General features: G+C 41.5%; 1 protein-coding gene across 1 annotated transcript in view; it reads left to right on the top strand.

Annotated features, from left to right (window-relative positions):
- LOC142053390 (chloride channel protein C-like) overlaps positions 1-12,665 on the top strand; it is an 82,553-nt gene that overhangs the window by 39,140 nt on the left and 30,748 nt on the right. The window contains exon 12 of the mRNA XM_075084995.1: positions 4,954-5,120. Within this exon, the coding sequence (XP_074941096.1) occupies positions 4,954-5,120 (167 nt within the window). The remainder of the gene's footprint in view (positions 1-4,953; positions 5,121-12,665) is intronic.

Genomic DNA, 12,665 nt, shown 5'->3' on the forward strand with positions numbered 1-12,665 from the left:
TTAAACTTGCTCTCAGACATATTGTCTTGCACCTTTGTCCAGCAGCTGCTCGTTTTTTCCCAAATATTTTCCAACTTCCAGGCCTTTCGGTTAACCGTGTGTAACCTTGTGAAGAACGACAAAAATATTTCTTTTTGGAGAGTTTGCTTCTACCAACGATGATGATCTTCATATCATGGGAAGGAAGGATATTTTGTCTTTTGTTTGTTCAGTTTGCCAGTCAGCTCTTCTGTTTCAACAAATCTTGAAAAATGAATTTGACTACAAAATAAATATATTTTTCTTTCTTTTTGATATGCCCTCTCTTCTGCATTTGTCGTTGTAGGCTGCAAGTAGCAAGCGAGCTCTCTTGCTAAGTGGGTTTTCAGTAGAAGAAAGAAAATTGATTTGTGCTATGTAGGTGGCTGGCAATCTTTTCTTTATATTATTGTAAGTATCAAGGGTTCAGGGAATATTCACTGTATCAGCAGCCTTGCATCTAATGAGGTTGTTTGGACTCTGTTCTCTGAGCTGGAATAAAACCTTTGAAACATGTTAACCACAATTTGATTGAAAAGTGGGGGAGGTTTTTTAACAGTGAGCTTTAAGTAAACTGCATCTTTTTGAATTTCCTGGGCAGCTGCCTTTCTCCTTTTGATGTACCGTGCCTGGTGATGCTGTTAATGAAATGCATAATTATGTGTTATATAATAAAACAGAGCTAACATGAAGGTGCCTAATAGATTATAATGATGTGGAGGCCTGAGAAACTGAGGACCATGGGGGTTGTTGAAAAGTGCCTCCGGTGACAAAGAAGATATTTAAAGAGGTTTGAGTAACTGTGCTAATAAATTAATTGTGGTCTCTGTGCGTGTGTGAACGACATTTTTCAAGATTTTGTATATAGAGAGAATATTGAAAAAAAATAGATGCAATTTACTAGGCTGCTGATGTATGAAGTGTCAGCGCCGAGTGCTTCCAGCGCCTATTAGTGCTGCTGGCTTTGCATACACGGGTGCCCTAGGCAAAGACATTTTTGGCACGGCCTGCTGCACCCGTAGGATCAAAAGGAAAAAAAAAATCTGGCAATATGCACAGAGAGTAAATTGCATCCTAAAGAGGAGCCCCTAAAACGCAGGCTTGGAATGAATATCACTAAATGGAACATCGTGTTTAATGGCTGAAGAGTTGTAGGTGTTTGGTGGCTGCCCCCAACTTCCCCCTTCCTTTCTCTGCTTTTGTCACCTTTATTTTATCACTCCCTCTGTAATACTCTGTGTAATTTGTTCCTTTCTTAAATTCTTTAGGAACTGGTTTGAACGGATAAGTATTTTTGAAGGAGAGGCTGCATAACCTTCCAGCCCTGGACCACATGGGCTCCTAATGGTGTTGGACTGTGGCTGGGCTTGCTTGGCTGCTGTTGTGGGCTTACAAGGGCCTGTCTGCTGGGGGAATTAGTATGCAGGGAGCTCCAGCATGAATTTACAGCCTGCTAGTTACTTGGCACTAGCTCCCTGGGCGGATGCTTCTAGTACCTACTAAGAGTGCTTTTGTGCAGGGTAGCTTTAAGAGTGCTTTTGCGTGAGATAGGCGGGGTCCTTTTTGAAGGTGAAGTATGTTGTTTTTCACTTCCCAAGCACCAAGGGTACCCAAGTGGGTAGTTAGTGCAGAGTAGCTAATACGCAGTAAATTCACACCCAAGCTCACCGAGGGCTCACTCTCTCATGCAGCTGAGTCCTGAGGCTCTGCACTTTGTCTCTCTCAGCAGGGAGCAGAGGGCCCTTCTCTAAACAGGGAATACTAAGCTTTATGAAGGGCACATATATGTGCATGTGTAGGTTTGTGTGTGTCCATACGCTCACAGAAGATGACTTGAATCTGTCACGGTTCTTGGATTAACTTGTGCTTCCTTGATTTTTATCAAGACACCCTAAGGAGAACTTTGCTGCTGCATTGCCATCATCCTTATCATTAATGGACTTAGGTTTTGGCTACAGGTTTTGGGGAGGCTTCAATGAATTCTTCTTTTTTCTGCAGTGCTAAGACTGGCATACGTTTTCTTCTATGAGTGACTGCATCTTTTGTGTGTGAATCTTTTTGTTGTGATTCCCTTCTCCAGCATTTCTTATTTGATCTCTGGAATTTATTCTTCTATTTGATATATGTTTATAGGTAATAAATGTTCTCCCATGACATGAGAACCCCCAGTAAAAAGGAAATAAGGTTTTCTCTAGCTCTCTGAGTACTTGAAATCAAGTCAATTTGTTAATAAAACTTTTGCTTTAGGCTGGGCTTCATAAGTAACTTGATCTATAATTAGTGTACAGCTTTACCTTATTTTAGGGTCACATAATGGGTTAAATTTTCATGCAAGTTTTCTTGATATTTTATGAATGATTTAATCTGTTTTTCATACTCATGCTTCAAATATAAAATTGATTTCCAAGTCATCTGCAGATCTGCTTTATGTTTTTGCTCTAGTATTTCCTATTTCCAAGAAAATTTCCTATCACAAAAATTACCTCTCCAGTTTCCATCTGTAGTGGGAGTTCAGGACAACTCTATCAGCTCTATTTTGGCCAAAGTTTAAATTTACTTACATAGAAAAGGTATTGCTCAAAATGCTTTTAACATGTCTTTCTTTAATGACCTCAGCCATACTAGCCTGCCAAAGGCAAACAGCATTTCTGCTCAGCAGGCGTTAACTCTTGGAGGAAGTGAAGTCCGACACTGAACCCAGAGGCACTTGCACCGAGCATTCAATGCGCTGTTGTGGAGAGGAGCCACCCCCTCAGATCTCAGCACTCAGGAGGGCTGCAGAGCTGGAGAAAATCGGCACAAGCCTCAGTTACTCAATAGCAGATGTAAAATGCTGCTGAATGTTTGCGACAATAAAGGATGAGGGCCTGGGCCAGGCCAGCTTGACTGTTCCTGCTAGAGAATGGGAGGGTAGGAGCAAGGGATAAAATGGGATGAAAAACAAGGAGGGGAGTCTGGAAAATCAAGCTCTGGTTCTTGCTGTTCTGGAGATGTTCTGTATAGGTGAAAGCAGTTACGTGAGTGTTTTTTAGAGGCTGAGTTTCAAGAGTGTTTAAATTTGGAGTTTTAGAGTGCTTTTATAGCTTTTTAGAGTGTTTTTATATTAATTGTTAATGCTGGTTTTGTTCCAGAAAAGTTCCCCATAGAAAGATACTTTTTAAAAAAAAAACCTTAAAAGGAATCCACAATAAAGGAGTCTCCATCTGTGTGAATGAGTTGTGGCAGATATGATGAAGCAATTCTTAAAATCCCACAGTTGCTGTTTTCCTTTCAACTGACATGTTCCTGGTATTTTTAAATAAAACAGTTGAATACTAGGTTTAAAGAGATATTCAAAGAATGCTGTGGTGTTATTAGAAATCCCTGGCTATGTCCAAGCAGAAAGGACAGTTGCATGACCCTGTCGTACATGGCTGACCATGCCATATGAGTCCCTTGTTGGGATATACTGTAAATCATCCTGGATGTTATCTTTCCAAACCCAGAACAGCGACAGAAAGAGGGTAAAAGTATAAGTCTGGATCAATTTGCTACAGCTTATCAGGCAGAAATGTGTTTATTGGCATTCTTTGAATGGAGATTCTTGGAGTACTAAACAATCTCTGGCTAATGAGGTCTATTAAATGGCAATGTGCTGCAATACGGTTTGTCTGGACTGGAGAATTTTCTGGGCAAAAGCCTCTTAGTGTTATGAGGAAATTTTGCATATTTAATCCCAGGATGATTGCTAGTGAATACGCCTTTTTAATAGGATGCAATGGTAGGGGAAATAGTGGGAAGTGAAAGGACAGCAGTTTTTACTAAAAAGGGTTATTAAGGTAGCATAATGAGAATATTTCTGTGTGGTCATTTTCACCATGAAAAATACTTGACTATTGTGAGTTGGGCATAAGCAGTATTAAGTGCATTCACATTACTCTCTACTTTGTGTATGAGGATTCACTCTGAATCCTTTATTCAAAGGCAGTTGTATTGGTGTGCTTTAAGTCACTGCCACAACAGCTATTAGACATTTGCAGTAGTAGGTCAAGTGAACTCAGTCTACCTTTGCACTGCAGTGAGCTAACGGTACTGTTACGGTGGCTGTGTCCAGCTGTGGAGGCAAAAACAAATAGCTGAAGGGGGATAAAGTATTGAAACACTCTACCTGCTTTGCCCTCACTATTGAGGGTATTGACCATACTCTCACTAAATAGGGAGAAAGTTCAAGCATCACTTAGGAAATGTGTTTTAGGTGAGATACCATAATTCGTGCTTATGTTTCTCTATAACCAGTGCTGCAGTGCCACATTCATAGAATTGTGATCATGGGGGCAGGGATGCCTGACCCATGCCTTGTACTGCCAAGCGTTGTTCAGCATGGTAACTGCGTGATGTTCCTGCTGCTTGATCTCCTGAGCTGGACTTCTGTTGAAAGCTGCTAGTTTCCCTTTCTGGCATCCTTCAAGACAGCGTTTGTACAAGGCACTTTTTCTGTCAGGAAGCAGCAGTATGGGAAAACAATTTTATATTGCCTGAGCTCAGCAAGAAATAAAAAAAATATTTGGATTTGTTTTCATTTTTTAATATTTGTCACAATGCCAAGCTATTTTAAGCAATCTGGCTACTCCATCTGTACTTACCGTCCTCTCTTACTTCAAAATTATCACAAGCCACCTGAAATATGGGAATGAGACGTGAGTTTTAATGTAAGTGCAGTGCTTCAACTGATAGGAACGGGAGGGGGAGCTGTCACTACATCAGCCAAGACTTTCTGGTGGAAGTGTTGATTGATCACCCATCCCTGGGAAAGGAGGGGGAGAGCCTTTCCATTTTTAGCAGACAGAATTGCTTCCTGTTCTCTCCTGAAAAAAGTAGGAAGTCCTGTGCAACCATTGCCATTGTTTCCAGGTATATGAAAAAAATGGGAAGTCCTTTGTTCTGTTTTCTCCTTAGGTAGAGATCACAAATGATGTCCAGTCCTTGCTACTGATAATGCTGGCTGTCATGGTGGCCAAGATGGTTGGCGACTTGTTCAATGCATCGCTGTACAGTTCCCTCCTGAAGCTGAAATGCATTCCCTACTTGGATGTGGAACCTTTTGCTCATCACAGGAGAAAACGGTGAGGTCTCTTACGTTGCTGATCTGTAAGCTTTCTGTGTCATGTTCTGCACAGAGACTGTGTGGATTCTCTGATACCTGGAGCTTGGAGGGACAAAGGAGTAAAAGGAGACCCTGATCCTGAACAAGGTCCCCACAGTGTGATGTGCTGTACAAACAGAACAAAAGAGACTCCCTTTCTCTTCAGGTTTGTGGTGGGATCTGAATTACCACCATTGCTAGAGTCCTGAGAGTAGTAAGTGTTCTATAATGCCCAGTTTGATGCTCTTTATTAGCGGTCCAGTTGGTCCACTGGAGAATCTAGTGGAGGTTTTCACAGACAATTGTGACTCTGTTTCTTGTGAGCAGATGCCACAGAGCAGAGGAACAATGACAGGGTATGTAGAGGCCGTTATGGTGGAGTTTGCCTTACCCAACTTCTGGATGACTGCTCTGGGCTTCCTGTGTGATTGGTACCATAAGATGTACATTTTCAGGCAGCGATTCCTGCCATCCAAGGATAGCAACTTAAGGCAGGTAGCATGAATTGTCTTCTGGAAGTGCCTCCACTGACTGTAGACTAAATTAATAGCTTAGAAAAAAAATATAGTTTTTATTTTTTAACTTACGTTCATCCAACCTGTCCTGTGTATCTTCCAGTGTGTGAACCAGCATCCAAAACTTCAGTCTGTTCATGGGCATTTATAACCAGTAATAAGAACCATTTTCTCTCCTAAACGTAGGTGCTGGGTCTACATTTATCTGTGCATAGTGAGAACTCTATTTATTGTCTTCTATAAAATAATTAGCAGAAATGCTGATTCTTTAAGATATTCTCTGGGAAGGAAATGGATGGAAATAGGTAATGTGGTGAAGAAATAGAAGGAAAAAATGAATTTGTTTATTTACCATAGAAAGACTTTCTGTTTTCCTTAAAGCATAGCTGGGTAGTATATATCCACAACCAAAGCTATTTGCAGGATGCTTTAGCTGTCATTTCTCCCAGTATTGAGGTCTACTGGACAATCTCTTAGTTTCAAATGACCCTTTAGAAGAATAAAATATTGGCGACTCATTCTGTCCACACTTTATAACTTTCTTCCAAATGTACCCATATCTGAAAGTTTTTAGCAGGCACATTGAATGCTGGGTATAATCTGTGTTTGATATGAGAGGAAAAAGAGCCAGCAATGCGGTAGGAGGAAATAAAAACAATCTGTGACATTATGGATGACTTCTATATGTACCATGGCAGATAAAACAGAGGAGAAGGAGTCATAAAATTTCCCATGGTATTCCAGTTAGATGACACGTCCTTGGAAAGAATTATAGCTGCTTTCCTGGTTCAGAGTGAGGTCCTATTCATTTGACGGACAAATATATATATATAAAATTTCATTTCTCTCCCACTCCTTTCTCTTTCCTCTCCAGGAACGTTAAAGGAAGTTTCTGGGTAACTTGGTCACAGAATATACTGATACTCTAAAGCACAACTTGGTAAAGATTTTATAGATAGACCCTTTACAGGCTGCCAAGTTTTAGTCTAAATCCTCTTAGACATAGTCTGAATAGGCTATTACACCTCTAAACTGGCAGATGTAGTTTCTAAGCTGCTCTCCATCATACCTGAAAAGTCTTGGTAGTCAGGTGAAGTTCTCAGTGACTAGAAAAAGGGAAACATCACACCCATTTTTAAAAGGGAGGACCCTGGAAAATACCAACCTCACCTTTGTGCCCAGTAGATCATGGAACAGATCCTGCTAGAAGCTACCTCGAGGCATTTGGAAGACAGGGAGGTGATCTGAGACAGCCAATATGGCTTCACAAAGGGCACATCATGCCTGACTGATCTATAGATTAGTGATAATCTACATGCCTTTTACAATAGAGCGCATCAGTGGACAAGGGAAGAGCTATGGACATCATCTACTTGGACTTCTGTAAGGGCTTTGATACAGTCCTGTATAACATCCTTTTAGATAAATAGGAGAGAGAAGGGTTTGATGGATGAGGAATTATTTGGGTGGCCTCATCCAAAGAGTTGCAGTCAGTGACTCAATGGAGTGGTCTCACTGGACCATCAAATGGTCCAAATGGAGGTCAGTAACAAGTGGTGTCTCTCAAGAGTCCATATTGGGACTGGCACTGTTCAATATCTTTATTAATGACACAGACAGTGGGATTGTACCCATAGCAAGTTTGCGGATGACACAAAGCTGAGTAGTGTGGTTGATACACTTGAGGGAAAGGATGCCATCCAGAGGGACCTTGACAGGCTTGAGGACTGGGCCATTGTGAACATTATGAAGTTCAACAAGGTCCTGCACCTGCATCGGGGCAATCACCAGGGTAATGAATGGATTGAGAACAGCCCTGTGGACATGGGGATATTGGTAGATGAAAAATTATATATGTGCTGGCAATTTGTAATTGCAGCCCAGAAAGCCGATTGTATCCTGGGTTGCATGAAAAGAAGTATGGCTAGCAGGTCGAGAAAGGTGATTCTCTCCCTTTTCTCTGCTCTTGTGAGAGTACTGCAACCAGCTCTGGGGTCCTCAGTACAAGGAAGACATGGACCTGTTGGAGCAGGTCCAGAGGAGGGCCGTGAAAAAGATCAGAGGGCTGGAGCACCTGTCCTATGAGGACAGGCTGAGAGAGTTGGGGTTGTTCAGTCTGTAGAAGAGAAGGCTCTGGGGAGTCCTCATTTCAGCTTTTCAATTCTTAAAGGGGGCTTACAGGAAAGATGGAGAGAGGCTTTTTACCAGGATCTGTAGTGAGAGGACAAGAGGCAACAGTGTTAAGCTAAAAGAGGATAGGTTATGTTGGACATAAGGAAGACATTTATGATGAGGGTAGTGGACACTGGAATGGATTGCCCCAAGAATCTGTGAATACCCCATCCCTGGAAGTGTTCAAGGTCAGGTTGGATGGGACTTTGAGGAAGCTGGTCTAGTGAAGGATGTCCCTGCCCATGACGGGAGGGTTGGAACTAGGTGATTGTCAAAAGTTCCTTCCAACCCAAACCATTCTGTGGTTCTATGATTCTATGGCACTGGCCCATTTGGTCTCTCCAGCACACTTCTTGGATGCTCTGTTACCTTGTCATCCCCTGAAACAAATGAAGCTTCACCATTCAGCCACTTTAGCCCTTCAAGATTTGCACTGATCCTTAGATCTGTCTTATAGCTTAGGCAACCCAAACCCTGACTCAAGGGAACTCTAGATTTATAATCTGCCTCTTAAAGTAAAAAATACGTCATAACTGAAACAAATTATGAAGCCTAACATGCAGCCTTTGTAAGAATTCCAAACCCAAGATCTTATTACTTTACCTAGCATGAGAAATATACAAATTATGACAAGACAGTTAAAATAAAATCAGTCTCTGTACATGTTTCCTTATCTCTGTTTCCTCATCACTTCTGAGCATCCTTGAAACTTGAGTCAAAATTCTACAGAAAGGGGCCTGGCCATGACTTTTCTTTCCATGTGTTTTCCCTGTGGACCAAGATTTCTCGTTTGTTTTCTCTGTGACTGGTCCTGCAGCTACAAGATGCTGTGGGAGCCTGCCTATCTGCTTCTCTAGTCTTTCTTTTATCTCAGAGTGACCACCCAGAGTATGTGAGGCTCTGCTGTTTTTAAGTTCCGCTTATTTGCTACACTTTGGGAGTATTTTTACATTCAAATGCCTATACCCGATGTCATTTTGCACAGGCTATCCTCTTTCTCTGGCCATGCCAGTTTGGCTGAGGGTTTGCAACCACGTTATTGCCGCTCTGGGAAAGCATAGGTGACAGTTGTGTGTGTGACAGGTTTTACATCCTCTTTCTTCAATATTAATTATTCTGTAAGATCAAAGAATGTATAAACTGAGCATTTCTGGATTTGCCAAATCATAACAGGGAAAGGGGTCAGCTGGGTAGGAACTGGTAACTAGCATGTGTTTATAAACAGGTGATAAATTGTATTTGAGGTCCTCAGCACTCATACTGTTAGAGAGAAAATGCGGGTCTTCTTTCCCAGTTCTTCATCAATGTTAAGGATGGAAAGACCTTCTGTATTCAGTCATTTGTTGATTCCTCTTACAGGGCTGTATAATATGCTCAGGCAGAAGATGTGTTGGACACTGAACTGAGAAGAGAAGATAGCCTTCACATGAACAAAGCAGGGGGTAGTCTTAAGGTCCAGATCCACAAAAGAATTTAACTCCTAAATGCTGCGTAAATGAGTGGGTAGGTTAAGAAGCTAAATTATATACACACTCACTATGAACACATCTCTGTAAATACTGTTATAATATATAAAACTGGTGGAAGTGAGACTTAGATCCTTAGTGGTATTTCACTACCTAATCTGTGCCTAATTTAGGCACTCGCATCTCTGGATGCTTTTCTTCCTATGGAGCAGAGAGGCGTGAGATATTATTTGTTAATACTCATTATTTCTTTTTTTGAAACTCATTGATCACCTGTTGTATTCTGTGCCCTGGGTGACAAGGCTCCAAACACAGCTGTATCTAGTACAGGGCTGCTACAGTGCACCGTGATTTCCAGCTCCATCACACACCACTGTAAACACCCCCCCTTATAAAATCTGGTTCACTGGAACACTCAAAGCTGCTGGCTGCCAGGGAATGTTCTTTAATGAGGGTAAGGAGTACTTGAATGCATCTATGACTTGGCAACCCTTCCTGCTTTTTATAAGCTACTATACACTTCAGAGAGAAAATATCTTAGAGGCTACTTTTTAATGGGACAAGTTTACTTAAGAGCTGAGTGGAGCTGGTGCCAGTAGTTCTGTTTTGTTCTAGCTTAATATTAGCCTTGTCAAAGTTCTTATAGCGTCTCCTGGGTGTTTCTGTATTGCATACCATATAAAGCTGTTTTTGGGAGCCAAGAATTTTGGCTGGAATATATATTATAGTGGTCTCATTATATTTTTTAAAGTGTATCAGAGGTGGCCCTATATTAAAGATCCATGGAGCAAGGCTGATTTTTTTTCTTTCTCCCTTCTAGTTTTGCCTTAGCCCACACCACAGATATTGGATCCAGAATTTGAGCCAACCCAAGTTTGAGGGTTATTTGGGATCCAAGGTCCTGGTTTGGCCTGCTATAAAATTTGGGGTAATTAGCGAACTTTTTAGATGAGGTTTTGGATTTTGAAAATCACTGGACTTTGTGGGGGCAAGGAGGTGCTTTTGGTTTGGGCCTTGACTAGTAACTACTACACTAAAAGATTGCTTACCCATCTTGTTGACACAAGTGTTCATTCAAAGATAACTCACCAAGATACACGTGGTGAATCTCATCTCGCCTCTTTGAGAAGATGGTGTGTTTCATGGCTCCTTGGTGCTTTCATCCTCAGAGGCATCGTTAGGGGGTGGACTTGGCAATGTTTTCACATCAGAGGGCATCCAGCCCATCTTTGTAGAGTGTTTGCGGTGGAAGCTGGAACCTGTTCTGGCTTCACAAAGGAAAAAGGGAGCTGCTGTAACAAGGCCACGCTTTGTCTGGGGAGAACCCTGGCTGCTATGGAAAAGATGGAGGGAAGGTGTTGAGATGTGGGTGAGATTTATTTAGAATTTATTTAGAAGTCGCCTCTATGTCAGGCTTAAGCAAACATGGCAAAGACCTGGTTTTAGTCCCTTTTTTTGCCTATTCTCCTGTACTGGGTTTTGAGTTTAGTGTGATCCCATTACTGGAGAAGTCACTGTGTGACCCATAAACAGCCATATTGACCCCCTGACAAAAATGCTATGGTAGAGCCGGATGTCTCTTTATGTGTGTGGAAGAACAGCAGCACGGCCTTGCCTTGTGGGGTTGGTGGAGCCCATGTAGGATGGGCGAAAGGACTGATTGCTCCCTCCTGCCCGTGTACCAGCTCCCGCAGATCTCTGTGGGAAAGCCCAGCCTGTCTCTCTTTCCAACCCTTTTAACCTGTCAAAAGGCTGATACTAGCTTGCTTCACTGTGCTTGAGCCTTCAGACTGTGCTTGGGTCCATATTATCCAGAACTGCTCTTAAAAAAAAAAAAAAAAAGAAAAAAAAGAAAAAAAGAAAAAAGGTGACGATTCGGTGCACACGAATCTGTGTGAAGAAGGTTGTCGTAATGTGAATATGTATGGAAGGTGACCTTCCAGCTGGGCAGAGCTACTGCTGTATATTAACCCCAACCAATACTTATGTTATTGATAAATTTTTTGCTCTATGACAGGTGGTGATAAAAAAGGCTATTTAGCTTTGTAGTTTTCAGGGGATCTGATTTTCTCTCTTTGTAGGATTTTGAGGAAAAACAAGACTCAGTGACACTGAGTGATATACAGAAATCATCTGATGGGCATTTTCAGCCTTCATTTTCAGTGACCAGGGACACTGTTTCCTCAGAATTTTTAACCATTAAATTTCACCTAAAATTTCAAATTTTAGCATAAAGTAATTTCAGTGCCCAAATTTGAATAATGTCTCTAGGGAAAATAGTCACATGCAAACAATGTAATCATATTAATATGAATATTGAGATGAGACAGGAAGAGGAAGTCTATGTGGAGGGATGCAGGAGACTGTGGAGGAGTCACTATTCTGTTTTTGGGTCTGTCCCATTTCCTTGTGTTGCTTTGGCCAAACCAATTTATTTTTCAGTCTTCTCAGTTACAGAAGGGAAAATAGTGCCTATATATCTTGTGTGGCTTTCAGCATTTGTTGTCTTTGCCAAGTATTGTCAGGTTCTTAAATGAAGGGCCTTACATAAAGGCAAAATTTCTTGTGAACTCTAGAAGATGATTTTCGACCTGCTCTAATTTTGACTATTTAATGAAGCTACTTCCTAAAGGTACTACACAAATCAAAATGACTTTATTTATTTAGATTGGTAAAACCATATAAAGATGCCCAAGATTCTGTTTGCATTACTGTTTATTTTTAGAGTGGAGTCTGAACAGATAAGACAAATTACTCTTCCCAGGCTACAATAAATACCAGCAGATATAACCCTTCCTCCAACCTAAAATAAACCTTTCCCACCCTTCGCCATTCCCTTTCCCAAAATGTCCAGGATGAGAGCTGGAGCTGGCACTGTGCCCTCACGGTTAGGAGCTGCAGGCTTACACAGAGCAGTGGGTGAGGAGCAAGCATGCTGCTGGCTGAGAGGAGGGCTCATGAAGACCCGGCCAGCAGGACCCTCCTTTGATAGAAAGGGCTGGGGGCTGAGTAATAGCTCACTGCTGGCCTACTGCACTTGGAAGTGTATTGGTAGTTACTGCAGTCCTCATAACCAAGTATATACAATAGAAGCATGAATACGGAAAAATATAATGACAAGGATATTGAAGATGAGCCAACAATCTGTCTGACTGAAATCCTTGGAGGACCTTGTAAATACTTAAATGTTTACACAGGGCCTGTATATTTGCACAATTACCTTTCCATGAGCCCAAAATGTTTTACACTGGAATGTTTTCAGGCTCTAAGAAATTATACTTTCTGATATGTCTGAAAACTGCAGGCTCAGCTTCTTTATCGCCCCATTTTTTTCATTAACAATTAAAGCTGGATTCCCCCCTGCCCCCGAAT

Source organism: Phalacrocorax aristotelis, chromosome 2 (genome assembly GCF_949628215.1).
Source record: "Phalacrocorax aristotelis chromosome 2, bGulAri2.1, whole genome shotgun sequence".
NCBI lineage: Eukaryota > Metazoa > Chordata > Aves > Suliformes > Phalacrocoracidae > Phalacrocorax > Phalacrocorax aristotelis.